General features: G+C 38.8%; 1 protein-coding gene across 1 annotated transcript; it reads left to right on the forward strand.

Annotated features, from left to right (window-relative positions):
- The first annotated feature begins 13 nt into the window (after positions 1–13).
- On the forward strand, positions 14–20,279 carry gpam (glycerol-3-phosphate acyltransferase, mitochondrial). The gene is made up of 21 exons (XM_058620701.1): positions 14–165; positions 4,517–4,662; positions 4,826–4,945; positions 5,702–5,775; positions 6,520–6,633; positions 7,547–7,696; positions 7,898–7,997; positions 8,237–8,373; positions 8,895–8,994; positions 10,172–10,384; positions 11,167–11,280; positions 11,487–11,572; positions 12,590–12,702; positions 13,600–13,670; positions 13,901–14,168; positions 14,725–14,879; positions 15,511–15,588; positions 15,772–15,909; positions 16,023–16,212; positions 16,904–16,962; positions 17,119–20,279. The coding sequence occupies exons 2-21, from the start codon at positions 4,579–4,581 to the stop codon at positions 17,233–17,235; spliced, it is 2,481 nt and encodes an 826-aa protein (XP_058476684.1). The 5' UTR covers positions 14–165; positions 4,517–4,578; the 3' UTR covers positions 17,236–20,279.
- The last annotated feature ends 194 nt before the right edge of the window (positions 20,280–20,473 follow it).

A 20,473-nucleotide genomic window follows, 5' to 3' on the forward strand; every position in this document is an offset into this window, starting at 1 on the left:
ATGCAGCTTTATGTGGCAGAGCCGCGCAAGCCTAGCCGGTCTTTTTCTGAGCAGAGTGGAGCCAACGTGTGAAGACCAAAGGCGGCCGAAGTCTTCAGTTACAGATTGGGGTTTAGTCTACGAGTATATTTTTGAGATATGAGTCAGCGTAACACAATATTCAAGGTAAGCGAGATATGTATTTCTCCCCACAGCACCGGTTAGCGAGCTAGTGCTAATACATCACCAGGGTTCAAGTAACTGTCACCGACGCCGCTGAGCGCGTATTGTCCTGAAACAATAACTGCAACGTGACAGTAACGCTTCAGGGTCGTGTACACATATTAGCTGTAATAACTCAATCACATCAGTGCTGAATTTAGTGGAAATCAATGCACATTTAAGGTTAACCGGCTAAACCGGTTAACTTTACAGAGACAGTGCTTGATTTGCTCTAAGCTTGATTTTTCGTGTCTGGTGGCAGCTGCAGTGTTGGGAATTCAATGTATTTTTACCAGTCAGTCTTTTTATTTTTTTAAATAGTAACGGTACATATTAAAGACGCCTTAGGGTAATTTCCATATTTTGTCAGGTTGATGAAAGAAAAACAAACGCATAGATATACAGTCATATACTCCTCGCTGGTATCTATAAAATATATAACCAAATACAATTTAAATAAATGTGAATTAAATGAAACAGGTCATCAAAAAACGTTTTCAGATAATCATTAAATTTCAAAAATAAAGTTGTGTCCACGTAGCAGTATTCGTCACGTTTTTGAGAACGGAAATGTGTAAACTTACACAAATAAGCAATAATCAGCATTTATGAAATAGATGATGCAGTTTATTTACTAAAACAAGCATAAATGTACCTCTACCACAAATAGACATAAATAACAACTAGATATAGCAATTAGAGAGTGCAACCCTATGCCAAGACTGCCATCCAATTAGCTTTAAGGTTAACAATAGCCTAACAACAAATAAATAACAAAAATATGTTTCCTTCATCAAAGGCAACAAACAAAACATGCCCCAAAATGTTACCTCCTACTTCAAAAATAATAACAATGTAAAACACTGGTAAAAACTGTACTTTGTTCCCTATTTTTCAATTATTTATTTTGGGGTAAAATTGACATATTTTTGAGTTGTGCTAGGGAGCAGGTCATGCCATGTGCTTGGAACAAGGCATGGGTTGACAAGAAACAACCTAACTTCACTGCATGTGGAGATCATGGGAAGGAAATTAAGCCAGATACCACACTGCCTGGTCTGTGCCTTTGTGATCAGACTGCACAGCTAGTTACTTTATTTGCTCCCCCATCTGTCACACTGAGAATTCTCCCATTTGACCTGCTTATTGCAGACAGCTTGTGGTGTGTGAGATGGATTAACCTAGTCCTGTAATGTGTTATTGGAAAGGAAAACATTTTGGCTGGAGATGAGCTGCCTCCCCTGATAATTACACTGCTTTTTGTTCATTGTAATAAAATAATTTCTAGATTACTAAAGTAATTGGTTTTATAAGTTAAATCACACTTGCAAATAGTGTTGGTTTGTGTGTGCTCAAAGCATCATTAGTGCATTTCTAAAAAGTTGCAGTCATGCTGGCAGCATCATTATGGCTTGATGAATCAATATCAACAGAGTATTTAATTTTACTTGTTCTATATTATTACTGGAAATTAGCCGTTTTATTTGCTTTAAGCTTCTTTCAAGGCTATCATTTGTTCTTTCGTTACCTAATACCCACAGCTCCTTATTCTTCAGCTTTTTTTTTTTTTTGGCTACCGCCAAATTGACTCCATCAAGCCATGAGTGGATTCCCTTGGTCATTCACCCTTTTGAATACACAGTTTCCCTCATCAGTGTGCATATCACCTACTAGCACCATAACACTACAAGAAGACAATGCTTCAAAGAGAATTCATTCACTGCAGGGCCATTTCTTTGCCAAGACTCATGCATGTCTTTTGTCCTTCGGCTTATTATTCATAGAAACACAGAGCTGCACCAAACCTTAACTGATGCACATTCATTCAAAGTTTGGTCAGACAGCCATCATTAATAATATGACTCACAAACCTATTTAGGAACTAACAAGGGACTCTGGCTGCAGTGTTTTCTGTTAAATACATTTGAACTCTGTACTGTCTTTTCACTTTGTCCTTATCTCTGTGGGCCATTGGACTCAGACATGCAGTCTGTTATTTATAGTTGAGTTAAGGTGCAAAACGTTTGCTCGAGCAGGTTCCTTCAAAACCTCATGAACACCAATAAATGCTCATCACATTTTCGGTAGTTTTGCTGGTTTAATCTTCATATTTGATATTCACATTTAGTGTTTTATTTTTCAATTCCAATTCAAATGTTCTGTTCGTGATTCAGACACGTTTGCAACAAAGGCAAAAACAACTTCTAATTTTGGAAAGTCCAGATATGCAGTTGGATTTATTAAGAAATATAACTTTTTTGCAATCTTTAGAGGATAAATGTTTTAGATGCAGAGGATGTGTCAGAATGGTCCACACTGTAGTTAACATGTCAAAGGTGGACTTCATTCAAAGATGAATTGGTGGTTATTATGGTCAGTTGCCAGTACTGCACATGGCTTCTTTACAAAAGCAGTGAAACGTTTAAAATGCTGTACAGAAAAGCTAAGCCCAGTGTGTTGCAGAGCAGTGACCACACCGTTCACCTGCTAATATTTAAACAGAAAACAACAGAGGCACAGCAGGCAGACAAGAGCAAAGTCAGACTTTTGTATTGTGTTTGTTGGTATTTGGGGCCCAGATGCTGCACACCCTCAGCTTTACAAGGGATTATCAAGCAATTACCAACACACTGTCACACTTGAGGTCATATGACCTGACCAGTTAATTTCTTAATCTTCAGAATGCAAAATAATCTTTCAAATAATTTTGTATCATTAAACAAAATAAAACTGACAAAAGTAATTGTCTTTAATGTCGTTAGAAATATTTCATAACTTTTTTTATTTCTATTTGAACGTTGTTTCAAATGTACTTTATTTTTATACATTTTTTCTCTTATACAACTGCTTATACTTTTTAGTGTCTCACAATTATAATTCTAAATTGTTTTGTTTTCACGTTGCTCTAAATTAGAATGTCCTTGGGTCGATACATTTCATGTAAGACTTCCTGATTAAGCGATTAGTGAGTAGTGAAGTGTGCAGTTCACTGCAGTCAGACCTTAACACTTAACTTCTCACCAATATTTAAAGGGCTTACATGAAAAGTATCGACCAAAATACATTTAGTGAATCACCCTAAACTTCGTGTGTGATAGGCATTGGCTGACAACTTGTTTGAAGGTTTACTGCAGTCATGAAAAATCAAGGTATCCAGGGATCCAATTTTCTGTCATACTGTGCCGAAGGTATGAGCTGTTTTTATGACTCATCAAAAACAGAGAAAAAATTCTCAGGTTGCGTGCTGGTGCGAGCAGTCAATCATCTGCGTTTGTTTGATGGCATGATGGACGAAGGAGGTCACATTTTAGAGCTTTATGTGTTTTATGTTGTATGAGTTTTCTTAAGATTACTTTACAGTCAGAATCTCATACTGCCCCAGGCTTTGTGTGGTCATCCAAGATCCCTCAATAAGTTTTATTTCAGAGCTGCATAATGTAATGTTGACATTTTGAATCAAAATAATTTCAATTTCATTCAATCAAGACTTGCACTCCGTCAGTGTTATCCTTTAGTTGCTCCAAAAAGTTGTAATAGTTAATGAACAGCACATCTGTTTCCAAAGATGGATGAGTAGTCCTACCATGTCCCTTCTGGGATGTCTGAAGATGACTTAGTGGCTCTGAAAATAAAGAAGTCTTTCCTGTCTTGTGGTGTGGCATTTTCATAATTGTGATTTAAACAAACCAATGTATTTGAATGGTAAATCCAGTATAAACAATCCATCCATTTGAGTGACGTACTGTAGTCGGTCTTGTCATGTAAATCATAATAACTGGCCCTAATCATTGTCAGTTATTTGAATCACAGTAAACCAGTCTTTATATTATATCCACAGTGTCTGGGGACAAACAAAACAATGCAGCCTCCATTTGGATAATCAAGTCTAACTGGAGCAAAGAGTTGTTTGATGAACCCATCATACTAAAAGGGTGATGCATCGTGTGGGAGGGAACCACATTTTTACCTGTTGAATGCACATAGTTTCTCTTACTGATTGTTTCTTGATTAAAATAGTCTGGTGTAAAATAATGGAAGATGTTGAAGTTCAGTAGTTATATGTTGTTATAAGCTGAATTTCCATCCTACTGTTGCACAGTATTTATCTGCATTAAAGTTTTTTTAATTTATTTCATCAGTTTGTCTGAAAAGCTTTATACTTTTGTTCAGCATTTGTATCTCTTCTGCATCCTGGTAAAAGTCTGTCTGTATTTGATGACCAATCGTGAATTGAAAACATTTCTGATGACATTGCTTTTGCTTAGAAAGTCTTTGGATGTAATTTAATTTTGTGAAGTCCCTGTGTCTTGACCAGCTTGCCAGCTAGTGGTGTTTGCCCTGGAGGGTGGGAGAGAGAGAGCAAAGACTGCAGAGAATATGGAGCCGTCAGATGGCTTGTTGCTGCAGGTCAACAATGGAGAACAGTGGTGTAACCGCTGGAAGCATCCCAATGAGGACCTGGTAAGTTACAGACCCGGAGTCAGATTTATTCATCTTTGTAATAGGCCTTTTTTTTATAGCACATCTTGTCAGATTATAGGGGCTAAATAGAACAGGCCCCTTTTATGTGTGACGTATTATTCTGTCACCTTAAATCATTTTTCCTGTGTGGCTTAATTTAAAGGACCGCAGCACCAGCCCCTCAGTCCTGCGCTGTGTTGCCAGCACGTGGAAGGAAGGCCTGCTGAACAGAAAGAGGCCATTTGTGGGCCGCTGCTGTCACTCCTGCACACCACAGAGCTGGGTAATGTTACACCACAACTAATTAACCCTAACGTGAATTCATTTGCTCTGACTCTAGTCAGGTCCATTTGGGGAATTGTTTGTTCCATTGGGGTTTTAATGGATTTAGAAGAAATGGATCAACATAAAATGTATATGCATTAGTATTCATAATTAAGTAATGGTGGAGAAGCTCAATGACATCGGTTTCTAAATAAGAAATAGTGTCTTGTATTTACATAACTGGAGTTGACTAGAATTACTGTACAACAAATTAACAAGGTGTTGAGCTAATCGCAATCTAGAAACTCAACTGACTTTATGATACGTTCCAAGTCACTCTTGCTGACAATGTCAAAGCCAAGTACTCTTCTAAGACAAATGAAAAATAAACCAGTCTATGTTAATGTAATGTAATGATTTATTGGTTAAAATATGTTGAGACTTCATAAGGTGTTCAAAAAGGTTCTGCCCCCCCCCCCAGAAACTCGAGGTTGCCATGTAGTTTAAGGAACTATTCCCACATGAACATAAAGATGGATGTTCAAGGAGCAACACTGTTACAGTGTTTCCACAACACAACATAACAACATTTGCAGGCTGCAAATTAATATTAAAATTGTGAATATAGTGAAGCCAGTATTTCAGTATAACAGATTCCCTCAATCTATGATGACATATCATAGTAATTTCAAGACTTAATGTAATACATTTCTTACATACAGGTACGTTAAGTGTCTTTTCTCTCATACTGTGCTCATTTCTGGTTCTGTCACAGGAGAAGCTATTTAACCCGAGTATTCCATCCCTGGGATTACGCAACGTCATCTACATCAATGAGACCCACACTAGGTAATCATGTTGCTCTGACATTTGTTGACACTTGGCAATAAGACGCCTCCTGTGTAGTACAGTGAATACATTAGGGACAGGCACTGGCTTCCCTAACAACCTGTGTATGATAAGTCAAGAGGACTGATCTTTGAAACCATGGAAAAGTAGACGGATGAATAATTTAAAGTTTTTGTTAAGCGACAACAGACACATGCATCCAGTGACTGAGCTCAACAGGCAAAACTCAAACACCATAATACCTTCACCCCAGACAAGATGAACATTAGCTTACATGAATCTATACAGTTTGTTTTTCTAAATCCAATTTATAAATAGTTATTGAAAAATGGCAGACACAGGCCTGATTAATTAACCAGCGGATTAATTTGTCTACCGTTACTCATGAGTAAGTCTTAATTTTGTCTCATACAGTCAGCACTGTGTTAACACGGCCATTGTTATGGTCATGAAAGCTGTAAGTAATGGATATGTCGGCCTGGGCCGGTTTTTGAAAATGTGTCAAATTACAGGACGTCTTTATAACCAAATATGATGAGTTTTGTTCAAAGTCAAGGCGGAAAAATGGGTGTGTCTTCAGATGTGGATATCTGATGCTGAGTCATATCTGTTCCTGAAAGCATTTAACCCCATGTACTAGATTTAGAGTATGTTCCCCACAGTCTATTTTTGGGGGTGTATGCTGTTCTTTCCATGTTTCCATGTAATCTTTATTTGTATTTCTGTGTATGTGTGCTCATGCAGACAACGGGGCTGGTTGGCACGCAACTTGAGTTATGTGCTGTTTGTAATGGAGAGAGATGTCAACAAGGACATTTTCACCAGGAACGTGGTGGACAATGTGCTTAACAATAGCAGGTAGGGGTCAACAGAACATGAGATGTTATGCCAAAGTTTTATTTAGGACATGAAGAAGCGTAATGAGACTACAACCCCTGCTTTCACCTGACATGAACAGTCAGGTTCCGAGTGATCTAATCACTAGCGAACAGCACTTATTACAGATCTGAGCCTACCCAATGCATCCCATCACAAAATACATTCGGAGGTGGTTTGGGGACACGTGTGGCCACATTCCTGAACGTAGTTCATGTATGCTCTCCAGATGCATTGTACAACTGTTCTCAGCACATGTAACATGTCATTTTCACATACATGCAATACCTCAAGTGTAATCCTGTATATGTGCAGTATGTATCCTCATACTGTATATATTCTGGTTACTTAATGTATGTACTGTGTAGTCTATTCTATTTTTATAATCTTATTAGTCAGTATCTTCTATATTGTACATTTGAATAAGTTTTTTTTATCTTATCTTAAAGACATCTTGACATCCTTTGACAGTATCAACATGAATCACATTTTTTTGTAATTGCTAAAATATGATTCCATGATACAGCAGTGTGAGTAGCGCTTTGATTCACTCATTCACTCCACTCTCTTTTTTTCTCTTTTTATCACTTGCGCAGACACAGGCGCAGATAAATGCATTGACAACAGACTCATTAAAAACATAATTTTTGTTCTTGTGGTCGGACAGGAGACACATCACAATGTCCTCGGATCTCTTTTCTCTTCTGTATCAGAATAAAACAAGGCTACATGGGAAATAAAAACACTTAAGAAATGACATTGGTGATAAAGCACACAAAAGGAGACCAGATCATATCATGTTCTGATAAGAAAACACAAGACATGGATGGTTTTAATGATACTTGTTTGTTGTCTGGTATACAAAGCCTCATGTTTGCTTTGTTCCTGTTAACAGTGTGGAAAATGCTATTGTGAAGGTCGCTACGGATCTGGATGCTACAACCAGCCAGCCTGTCCAAGAGCGCAGAGCTGTTAGTAAAGTGAAGCAGAAAGCAAGGGCCTTCCTTCAGGAGATGGTTGCCAACATTTCACCAGCCTTCATCAGGTGCATGTCCACCTTCCTTTCGTTGCTTTGTAGTTGTTCAAAAGAATGTTGTAACACATTAGGCAAACTCTCTGGGGCTCTGTTAGTTGTTGTACTGCAGTGAAATTAATGTAACTGTGTATTGCTCTGATTCATACCACCACAGCTGTTGTTTTGTATACTTTTTGTCTCTTCTACATCATCACTCTTCTTTTTGTTCAGACTGACAGGGTGGGTCCTCCTGAGGCTCTTTAATGGTTTCTTCTGGAGCATCCAGATCCACAAAGGTCAGCTGGAAATGGTCAAGAAAGCTGCAACAGAGGTCAGTAACATGCAAATGGTCCAAACTGTCACAACAGTCTTCCATGCTTGTCATTATGTTTGTCGGCACAAACCACAGTATTCAAAACTACACACAATAACACAACTTTCTGTTTTTATCTACATGGTCCTACCTCCTGTTGACTGTGTTTATTACACTCATTCATGAGTTTGGCTTAGATTAATAGACTAAAAAACAGTTTTACTATTGTGTCTGTATCTTATCTTGTATCTTTACAGCAAAATGTGCCCATGGTCTTCCTTCCTGTTCACAAATCTCACATTGACTACCTGCTCATCACCTTGATCCTGTTCTGTCACAACATCAAAGCCCCCCACATCGCAGCTGGAAACAACCTGAGCATCCCCATCCTCAGGTAAAACGCCCATGCAACCACATGTCAAGTTTGATCTCAAAATAAATGGTAATTCTTGGCCTGTTCGATAGACTTTGATATGAGAGGAACAGGAATTCCCTGGGGAAAAGACCAGAAAGCAATGTCAGCTCAAATAAAGCCTTGATTTTATGCTGAAGGAATTGTAGCAGCCTGACAACAGGTTGTCAATCTGTTTTACACTTGATATGATATGACGTATCGTATCAATCTTCTGTAGCACGTGGGTGCTCATGTCAAAACGCCCCAAATATCAACCTGAGCCATCTTTAGAATAACAAAATTCATTCAAGATGGATGGAGTAGGCTGTTGCAGATGAAAAATAAAGAAGCACTGAAAGTTATACATTTGGAGCATGAAAAAGTAGAAAAGGGGAACACAGGGAAATGTCATAAAAAAAACTGACCTACTGTAAATGTAGCTGTCAGATGTTTGTTGTTTGTTTAAATATGAGGATGTTTGTGTAGCAAAGGCAACTTGATTATTTTTGTCCCTCTTCCAGCACTCTGATCCGTAAACTAGGAGGATTCTTCATAAGAAGGAAAATGGAGGAGTCGGGGGATGGGAAGAAGGATATTCTGTACAGATCACTCTTACATGCAGTAAGTCCCAAGGGTCTGTTAATCTTCTAAAGCAAAGGTTTGATAAACACATCTGTTCTAAATTCAGTTAATGCCATTATGTAAAGGCAGAATGCTTTTCTGCATTGTTATCTTCTTATTCCTGAGTGATAGATGGGTGGTCTGAAAAGCTTTTGTTTTATAATGTTAGTCTAGCTATTTTGTCCTCTGTTCTCACCTCTAGTGTGTTGTCTTTCCACATTTGCTTTCTTGCTGTAGCTCATAGTATTTTACATTTAAGCCGTTCCAAGCTTCTTTTCAGCTCTAGTGTTTGGATAATGTGGCTTAACCGTTGTAGCTAATGAGAAAACCTGAAGCAGGACTAATGCTACATATGATTAATGAATGATTAATACCGTAAGCTGCTTGTAGAACAAATAACATTAAGTGTGCTTTATAGAAATGACTAGGAGAGTCAGTGGATTTGCTCTGTTGCACCAGTTTATCAGAAATAAAAATTTGCATTATATGTCTGGAGTTAGTGGGAAACATCGCAGTCTGTGTATTTTCCCGCTAAGATAAGTTTGTATTGAGCTTGTAAGATAACAGTTATCAGTTGAAGACATAAGCAGCTGTCAGAAGCAATGGCCTACATATTATTTTTTCTTGTGTGCTCACAAAAGTTTATCCCACATCCCACCTAAAAGAGTAAAAACTTTTGGGCAATTGGATGAAGCACTTCTTCAATTCCTTTGCAGATAAGATTTAAATCTGACAGTCCTGTGTTGCTCACCCACAATAAGTAATTAGTCAAACTCCTCCACGGTTAGAACTGAAGTGCAGGCAATAAAAAGAGCCACATGGAGCTAGTGAAAGCTGAACCTGGATGTCTGTTCTCGTCAGCCTAGAGTCTATTTCAGGACAAAGCATCTCTTCTTAAAAGTGCTACACACCAAGAGACAGCTGTGTACATACTACAGGAGGATACCATTGCACAACATGGGTTCTTTTGTACGTACTGAATTGTCAAGCCTGCACCAGGCTTTAAATTACCACCACTGATTTTAACTCATAGCAGAAAAGCTCATGCTTGTTTTCTACTTTGTGATGGGCTCTCAAATCTTATGACCTTTTTTCACAGTGTCTCCACATGTGTCTCTCTTTTCATATCTAGTGCCTCTATATTCACTCCTCTTTGTTCTATTCATCTCACCCTCAGTATACAGAGGAGCTGTTGCGTCAGCAGCAGTTTTTGGAGGTCTACCTGGAGGGTACACGCTCTCGTAGCGGTAAACTGTCTCCAGCACGTGCGGGCATGCTGTCCATCGTGGTAGACACACTGTTGAATGGGTCAATCCCGGACGTGCTGGTGGTGCCCGTTGGCATCTCCTACGACCGCATTATTGAGGGCAACTACAATAGTGAACAGCTGGTAAGTGGTTGTAAGGGGTCTCTTATTGTGTGCTTAAGTTTTGTCATTAAAAGAAATGGATGTGCATAATATGTTAAGCTTTTAGTTTGTGACTTAAAGCCTGAGTCCATACTTTGTGTCTCCTCTTCACGACTGGGTAGCTATCCATAAATAAGGGTGAGAATAAAATTTGGTGTAGCAGTGTTCTGGAAAAGCTTGCAATGCGGGCTACACTGCAACCGATGCAGCCAATATACACCATCCTGTTCTGCCCTCATAACAGTGAAAATACTGAAATTCTACTACCTAACTAATGCTAATACAGTATTTTTACACAGCCTTTTAAAGAATTGTTTTAGAAACCTGTCACGGACAATAGCTTTAGGACTCCAGAAGCTGTAGAAAGCACCTCTGAAACGTCTCCTGGGTATTTCTTGCTGCCATCTCACTTTACTAGCACAGTATAGCTGTTACACATGCTTCCACTTTGCTTCTGTCATCTGTGACATAACACATTCCTTTGCATGATACAGGAATGCTGCCAGGTGACAGAAAATCCAAACACTGCTATACTGAAAAACCTCTCAGAGCCATGTGGAGCTGATCGGTGTAGCCTTTTTTTTGTGAACTCATTTGGTAATGGCTTTTATATGACAGACAGTCATTCGTATTTAAAAGTTATGCACTGCAGCTTTAAGGGCAAGTCTGGCAACAAAATGATTGTTCGTGGATGGCAAATAAGCCATGTGCTGTTTTACTACCAATGTTAAACTGTGACGGTCTGAAATCCTTGATTCCTCCAGGGCAAGCCCAAGAAGAATGAGAGTTGGTGGGGAATAGCATGTGGAGTGTTCAGGATGCTCAGGAAGAACAACGGCTGTGTGAGGGTTGACTTCAACCAACCCTTCTCTCTGAAGGTAATTGCATATCGACATTAGCTTTGATAGAAAATAGAACCACTGCTGTCATGGCCACACATATGTCTGGATAATAAAACACTGTCATTATTTTATCATCGGTTCAATCAATCGACTCAATTACTTTAGAAGCACTCATAGCCAACCAACATCACAGTGTTTACAGACTAGTTTGTATTTATGAACCCCTTGTGTTTCCACAAAAGGAGTACCTGAGCACCCAGAGAAGTCGACATATTCCTCCACTAGAGTCACTGGAACACACCTTGATGCCGACCATTATTTCCGCACAGTAAGTGTGATCACACACTGACTGACGACACACTGGAAATATCCCTGAAAGCTGAGAGTGTGCAGGCACTTGCAGTTTGACTGTCCCACCTGTAACATCATGAACCCTCAAGTCCACACTTGACTTCTCCCTCCTGCTGCTTTGCAGCTGGGTCTGTTATGTGACATCTGAGAGCACAGCACTAGAGTTAATCAAAATAGGTCACTTCAGTTCAATGCACTAACTTTTGTTTTACTATCCTGTATCATGTTGTCCCAGCTGTTCTCCTTTGTCACTTGGCTTTTGTGGATAATGCTTTGAACTCCATATTACAAACTCTATTCTGATATTCTGGCAGTTGTCACTATTGTCATATTGAACACTCATTCCTTCAGAGAAGTTTCCCTTGAGCATGTTAACCTGCACTCTAGGAACCTGTCCTGTCTTCCAAAATAATGTGTATGATATGCTATGTAGATATTTAGTGGCTGTGCCTACAAAACAAGTAAACCTCCTCCTCCTGGAGGTGAATGATAAATGAATGACATTTGACAAATACTTGTATTTTTTTTTTTACTTACTTTACTAAGAATAGTGTTTATTTAAAGGGCAAGGGTTTGCTATTTTTTCCTTAGCATAAAACCATGATACACAGTGAAGACTCAAGCTTTTTTGATCCCTTTTATTGTATAATTCACTTGGATGCAAACCCTCCACCAAGGCTCCTCAGTTTTTGAATCCAGATTAATACTAAAATCAGTTTTTGGTTTTTGCCTGAAAAAATAATCCATATCTGTCCTTAACGGAGGTTGTAATTCATTCAAAAATATTTAAATGTTGTTTTTACACATTTTTACATCATTGTCTTTATGATCAAACACTCGTTTCAACACTTCTCTTTTGAAGTGTTCAAACAAGCGTTTGGTCACATGGTCACAAACAAAATCTGACCAATGGCATGGTGTGACAAAGTAAAACTTATGTCAGACTCAATGTTGAGAAAGTTTGACTGTGACCTGTTTAATCTTAATTCTATAGGCCTGATGCTCAGTTGTTGGAGAGGCAGGAGGTCGAGCAGATGAACAGAGAGCTGCCTGATGACATATTCAGACGACAGCTTATTAACAACCTGGCCAAGCACGTTCTCTTCAGTAAGAAATCCACCGTCATGATTCACGCAGCTTGTGATTTTATTACTCTGAGACAGGAAACCATATTGTCTATAATCTTTATATATTACCAGAGTTCATGAGTCATTAAAAACCCACCATGAAGCCATCACCCAAAGTATGCTAATGTCAGAGACCCCACCTTGCTTAAAAAAATGTTGATCACATGGCTCCTGCTTTAGGAGTTCACCGCGTTCATTTCTCTTTTTCATTTAGTGACACAGCGAGACCTGCTTACTGTAGCGACCGTCACTCTCATGACATGCTATCCATCACACTTTATCTTTTTAACTGAAATCCAACACAGCAGCATCAGTGCATTCACTTCCCATCACTGTAGGTGTTTTGCCCCAGGGAAGCACGACAGAAACTGTCTCTCCCCAGCTATTGCTTTTCTTTTCTTTTTTTTACCCTCAACCAATCACAGAGTCTCCAGCTGGATGGCATGTTGTTTTTAGCCAATAGGATGAAGGGGAGGATAGAGAAGCAGGGGAGGGGAGGAATGCAGTACCAGTGTTTGACAGTGTTTTACGCCCTTGAGCTTGAACTATGCTCAAATTGACCATGAGTAACCCCGTCCTTGGACACATGCACACAATCCACACTACTCATTCATAAATATACAAGAGACAAATCTAGTTTATTGCATTTTGTTTAATATAATTGAGGAATTTCAAACCAGTAAAATAAAAAAATGGATAAGACTTATTATTAATAAATATGTAAAATACATGTTAGAATATGGAGTTTCTTGATAATCTTGACAATGTCTTCTTCCTCATTTTCTCCCTGCTTCATGTCATTAATCTAACATCTTTGCCCTTGATCGTATCTGTATGCTGTTTGTTTCTAATGATACTGTTGTTGACTCCTCCACAGCGGCTAATAAGTCATCAGCAATCATGTCTACAAACATTGTGGCCTGTCTGCTGCTGTACAGACATAGACAGGTGAGTAAAGCTGTCTTTCATTTCCCTTCTGTCTCGTTGTCTCTTCTTCCTTTCACGCTGCCTCTCCTACACCAAGGTGATCCAAATGTCACACACCCCTGCATCGTAGGAAGAGATCTCACTCTTCCTGCATCCACGTTTACCCATGAGTAGTGAGCCTCTGCCCTCTGCAGGCAAATAGATGTAATATATGTTTCTGTTTTGTTGTTTGTTTTTTTCCTTTGCTCCAGGGGGTGGTGCTGTCAAAGCTGGTGGAAGATTTCTTCAACATGAAGGAGGAAATTCTCTCAAGGGACTTTGACTTGGGCTTTTCAGGGAACTCTGAGGATGTGGTCATGCGTGCACTCCACCTCCTGGGAAACTGTGTCAACGTGACCAGCAGTGCAAATCGCAATGGAGAGTTCACCATCGCACCCAGCCAAACTGTGCCAGCACTTTTTGAGCTCAACTTCTACAGCAATGGCCTTTTCCATGTCTTCATTTCTGATGCAGTCATTGGTATGTTGAGCCAACAGGTTGTTGGTTCTTATTCTGTGTTTTCTCTGGTTTGATCTTTGTTACTATGCTCGCCCTGTTCAAAAGAAAAATCCTCTTCTCCACAACAAAGCAACACTTCAGTTGTCTTACTTACATGTATGAACAAACAAATTAATTTATTGTCAAAATGAAAACAAAAAGAACAAATAAGAAGACTACTCCTACCCCGTTCTCAAGTGTCTTCAAAATATATTTACGCCCCAAAAAATAAATATGCAAAGTCCTTCCAAAACATACAGTATGTCCAACCCAAATTAAATATATAAACTACTGTCCCAAATGTATTTACAATCCAATGTTAAAATAAAAAAGAGCAATAAAAACAAAAAAAATAGCCCATCCTCATCCATTTAAATTGATTTATATGTGCTTTGCTGAAACCTGTCACCTAAACATTCACGCTACATACTGAAATATACATACTTTTTGTGTTTTTTTAAAGATGATGATTAACTGATGATCAGTCTTTAACAGTTGTAGGTTTTTAACTTAAATGCTTGTCATTGTTTGTCTCCAGCCTGTAGCATCCTGTCACTGCAGCGAGAGCTGGTTGTGGAATCGGAGTCTGATCACCAGTCTGGTCGTCCATGTAGCCTCCTCAGTCAGGAGAGGCTCATCCGCAAGGCTGCCAGCCTCTCCTACTTTCTTACCAATGAAGTGGCGGTGGCTCCTGTAAGACCCAACTTTATTCCTCACGGTCTTAGTCTTTGTAAACTCCTATTAATTAGCCTGACTGATTAGAAGGGCTAAAAACATAAACTGCCAGATGTGAATTATTGAAAGACGATGAAATATGACCAGCTTTTAGTCTTCACCAGGACTTTATCTTTGATTCATAGAATGGTTTATTAACCATTTCATCATCAGTAAGCCCACTGAAAGTAAAGGTGTCCTGTGTCTATTGTCTGTTACTAATAATAACCAATACTCAATACCAAAAATAATTATTACATACAATTTAATTAAGGGTTGTCAGAACATTAACATGGTTAATAATTATAGCTATAGCAGCCCTATAAACTAATGAATTGTTTTAGTCTCACTTGAATGGTAATTATTCATTATCACGAACTGGGGCCAACTTCATATTTAAAGCTTTTTCCTTAAAGTTTTGTGTCTGAAAATATTCTGAAATTTAGATGTTTACTTCTTGGCAACTTTCATCCAGAGATTTTCCTGTTGATATTTGTATTAAGAATTTCATAATTGTTAAAATGTTGGTGGCTGTCGTTTATTTTAATGTGGAGTAAATGAAAATGTTTTCTCCCATGCTCCTCTGTGTCACTCTCTCACCATTCCACAGCCCTGCCAGACCATTTACCAAGTTTTCCACGATACAGTGACGCGGCTGATCCAGTATGGCGTTCTGTACGTAGCAGAGGTCAGTTTTCACACACGGACGTCACCGACAGTGGACAAAAAAAACGACAACAACTACTGTGACTTCCGTTTCAAGTTGAATGTCTGGGAAACTGCAGATCATTGTTATTGCTCATGTGTAATCTGTTTTGGGATGATCCAGTTCATATGTGTTTGTGTGTGTGTGTGTGTGTTTGTGTGTCAGGAGGAACAGGAGGAACTGAGCCCCAGTCCCACAGAAGAATCTTGGTCCCAAAAGTTCCCTGAGCCCCTTTCCTGGAGAAGCGATGAGGAGGATGAGGACAGCGACTTCGGAGAGGAGCAGAGAGATCGATACCTAAAGGTCTCCTTAAGATATTTCTTAAAAGTATTTCCGATTCTGTTTTCAAGCTCTGCTTAATGTGGCAGCGTTCAGTTTTCATTCTCTTTCCCTGGTTTTCTGTTCGATATGCTCAGGTCAGCGTTTCAGCAGAGCACCAGGACTTCTTCATTTTCCTTCAGCGCCTGCTCAGCCCAGTACTGGAGGCCTACAGCGGCGCTGCAATCTTTGTCCACAGTCTGAGTCAGCCCATGACTGAGTCTGACTACACCCAAAGGCTTTTCAGATACCTGCTCACCCGCACAGAGAGAGGAGTGGCTGCTTATGGTAAAACCAAAATAACACCTTACATACCTATGGTACTATTTTAAGTTGTTTGACGACAGCATTGTCAAATATGCATTCAGACATAATCCGGGAAACTTGCATCACCTGACCGTTCAGTTTTCAAACTACAAGCTAATCATCTACATTGCAAACTTCTGCAGTTTCACCAGGGTAGTGTGGACGGTAAGGATGTCTTAGGAGAACTGTGGATGTAGCCAAAGAAATAAAATGCATGGAAGGTCTATTTTTACTGTATGTGCTTCCTATAAAGTTTTAAAGTGCATGCAAAGCACATGCGGAGATTCTCCTCTTCACACATTGTATATATTGGAAGATAGTGGCTGAGAACTTGTGGGAAAAAAATACAACTCTGGAGTAAAATATGGAGTAAAAAGTGTCTTCTGTCCAGGATTTTAGGCTAACTTAAAAGGCTTCTCGATAGCCAGCCACTGTCATGATATAAAACCCTTCATCGAGCTTCATCTGCACCTACACTACTGCCTTTGGTTTCCTAGCTAGCTGAGATGTCTTTGTCCTGAAAACGTGTCTCACCTTGATGCAAAAAAACAGTAAACCAACTGCAATCTATGTCATTTCCTTTAACGTTAGGTTTGTAAAAATTTGTGACATCAAATCAATCTAATATTGGACTCATCCGGTAATCCTATCCTCTGTTTTTCATCAATTTTAGGTGAAAGTGCAACACATTACCTGGTTAAGAACACAGTGAGGACATTCAAAGAGCTTGGGGTAAGTGTGTTATGCATATATTTATTTTGTTAACACTCATCCAAAGGGTTGGTGTTTTTCTGACTGTTTAAAAAGTTCTGTTATGTTAGAAAAGCAGAAAGTAAATATTCATGTGTTCAAGTGTTTCATTCTCTGTTTCTGTCATTTTCCTTGTAGGTCTTGAAGGAGAGACGAGAGAACAAGGTGACCACTCTGGAGCTGAGCAGTACCTTTCTACCTCAGGCCAATCGGAACAAACTCCTGCATTACATCCTCGGCTTCACGTTGCTGTGACCTTTCAGCCCAGCTCTGACCCCAGGCTCCTTCTACTTAAGGGCTTCTACTGGTTACTTCAAAACAATCCCAGGTGCTACTCCATGGAACACTTTACCAGGAAGTGCCTTCATCCAAAAGCCGCTAACTGTTAGCTGTTAGCCGTAAAAGAGACTTGAAGCCAGTCTTCCCTTTTTGTGTGCACGTCTACGACTCCCTGTCGTGGAACTGTACAGCTGATAAAAACACCGGTCTTGTTAATTTTGAAGAGGTACGTCTTGGTATCATCCTCTGTGAACTTTGCCAGTGATGTGACAAGGTTTTAATGTGATTAAATTTTAAACCATCAGAAAATACACTGGAACAGGTTAGTAACGAAGCATCACCTTCACAGTAGCCTAAACTAAACAATCTGCATTTAATTTATTTATGTCAACAAGACTAATAATATCCATAGAAACTAACGATGAACTTACCCCACAACAAGTATGTTTTCATGTAAACCTCTCTGTTTGTTAGTTAAAGAAAAAGAAAAAAAAATGCTGCTGTATTACCTCCAGTGCACTCTGTTATCATACAGTAGGAAACATGTAGAAATGTAGTCTGTTAGTTAGTATTTAAACACCGATACTTGTTTTGTGTCGTTACATTCAGTAATACAGGAAAGTTAAAAAATATACAGATTTGCCGACTCCTGGGTTATATGCTAACCCTGCTAAATACGCACATATCCAAAGTGTATTTGACATCAAATATCTGTAAAAAAAAAAATCCACTCCTCCTGTCATACCGTTTAATCGTTTTGTACATTTACCAGTTAAAGGGATCCTAACTAGAAGCAACACACCTACCTGTTCTGCTCAAAAATATTTGCTTGGCAAACACAAAATGTACCTGTTCCTGCATAACCATGAGCATTTACAGTTAAGTGCATTCACACTAATAATATCCAAGTGCATTCAGTTACACATTTCCTCTTTGCTTTTGGATGCAGAAGACTTTGATCTCTGTGTTTCTCAATGAATGTTACATAGGACCGCGCTTAAAATACTGAATACCAGCCATTACATCCACTTCCATTCAAACACAACAAGCTCAGAAACTCTTAGGTCACGCTTTTCAGGGAGAGCAGAGATTTTGGGGATTACCACCGCTGTTCCCTGTGTAGTTAAACTGTATAAAGCCTTTATAGCACCGCTGCTGAGAGAGCAATGGAAGTTTTGTTCGACAGATGAGCTACACAATCCACTGTATAATCCATTTTAACAGTAGGTCAAGTCTCGGAGACTTAACATTAGTGAGAGCATGATAATGTGACTGTTCTGTCAAGTTTTTTTTATTTTATTTTTTAAAGGAGGATATTTTTCTCCTTTTCGCGTTGTTTACTTGCTGCCTTAATGTGCAGTAAAAACAAACGATACTAACGTCCTTTAGTGTATGGTTTACCTAAAGCTTGTTTTTCTTTTAAAAATTAATTTAACTGAAATGTCTGCTTCTCAACCCATTTAGTCAAAAAACATAACAAATGTAGTTGGAAGTAGATTCTAATCATTTAAGTTATTCCTGTTTTCTTCTTCTTTCTTTTTTTTCCTCCCAAAGGTCAAGTCACAAATAGTGTGTCAGGCTTGCTGTGAATTAAAACTGCGGTTGTTGAAAGAAAACATCTTCACCTGATGGTGGAGCCTCAGTGCATCGTACCATGACGCTTTTATTTATTGTAAAAAGAGGTCAGTAACACATGTGGACTCTGGTCTTATGGGTTTCATTCTAAATCAAGATAGCATAAATGCTTCTTATCCAACTCAGTGCTGGTGGGTGTGTGTGTGTGATACTTCACATATGCACTCACTCAGGTTCTTTGAGGAAAAGAGGAAGGCCTGTGTTTGTAAAGGTTAAAGGGGGCGTGATGTATTGTTATCATGATATGGATCTCACAATGATAATGTGAAGACAGTATGAATGTTACATTTCAACACTCCGTCTGTCCGGGCAATAATAACAACAACAACAACATAATAATAATAATAATAATAATAATAATAATAATTCAAATGCGTTCGGATGTCTGATGGTATACATTTAATATTGAATTGAATATTTTTACTTCAAGAGTTGGTGACAATGTGTCTGTACAATTTAAGATGAACCTAAATCCTTTTTTTGTCAACATCCAGTTGTATTTAATATAAGAAACCTTGCATGTTTTCATGCAGTTTTGTCGAATGAAATGACCCGTGATTGCAAAAGGTTTACTTTTCAAGGGTTTATGGATTGGTAAATTACATGAATAAGCATGTTAAAGAAGAGAATAGTATGTGCTTTAAGTGGTCGTGTGATCAGAGTAGTGTCTGTGCTGACAGTCGGTGGGAACTTAGTGACGTCTAAAGCTTATCTGAGCCCTCAACCTGTACGTCCCCGCGCTGAGGGACAAAAACCACTATATGTACTGTACTGCATGTCTCCTTCTGGTCGCCTTTAATCATCCACTCTTCAGTGTGAACTCTCCTTAACTTGGGAATTGTCTTTTACAGTCTTGTGTGTGAATGTACATTGAAGAGCTTCATGCTGTAGCTGTTTGTGTTGGATGACATTACCTCTCGAATGTATCCCATCTGTCCCCCAAGTGGTCAGTGAGATATTGTAGAGTCAGAACAAACGAGATTAAGTTTTTATGAACTGCTTGTGGGATTTATGAAGACTCGCTGCTCATGGAAGCTACATTAACAATGTCCTAAAACAACTATGTGTATACATTTTGTAGAATTAAAAAGAAAACATGCCTGTGTCTGAAGAGCAGGTGCCTTTTTAATGCACTGTAGGTTCTTTGGTTATGTTTTTTTTGTGCATGTTAACCTATAAGTAATCCAAAAAAAAAAAAAAAGTGTAGGTTGTACTTTAAAAGAAAAGAAAACATATGCAGAAGTGTAGAAAACATGTGGTTACTACAAAAAGAGTCACCAGCTACTGAAAACAAATGTCACCTTTTTGTTCTTGCTGTCCAAAGGCAAAGCACAATTGGCATTATTAGATTTGTTTTTGAATAAATTAATGATAGATTAACGATAGCCTCTTGTCTGTAATTTCATTTTGGGGGGGGTGGGACGGTCAATGTTTGAATGTCAATGTCGGTATATTTTAAGCACCCAGCATGAACTACTGAAGTACACTCACTGACCCCTTCATCAGGTACATAATCCTAATCCGAGGACCACATGGTAGCAACTCGGTGCATTTAGACACTTATGTAGGACACACTTGT

Source organism: Solea solea, chromosome 21 (assembly GCF_958295425.1).
Source record: "Solea solea chromosome 21, fSolSol10.1, whole genome shotgun sequence".
NCBI classification, from domain to species: domain Eukaryota; kingdom Metazoa; phylum Chordata; class Actinopteri; order Pleuronectiformes; family Soleidae; genus Solea; species Solea solea.

Coding starts and splice junctions, on each gene's coding strand:
- gpam (XM_058620701.1), top strand. CDS start 4,579: ATGGAGCCGTCAGATGGCTTGTTGCTGCAGGTCAACAATGGAGAACAG. Junction 7,697..7,897: donor ATTTCACCAGCCTTCATCAG/GTGCATGTCCAC, acceptor CTTTTTGTTCAG/ACTGACAGGGTGGGTCCTCC. Junction 8,995..10,171: donor ACAGATCACTCTTACATGCA/GTAAGTCCCAAG, acceptor TCTCACCCTCAG/TATACAGAGGAGCTGTTGCG.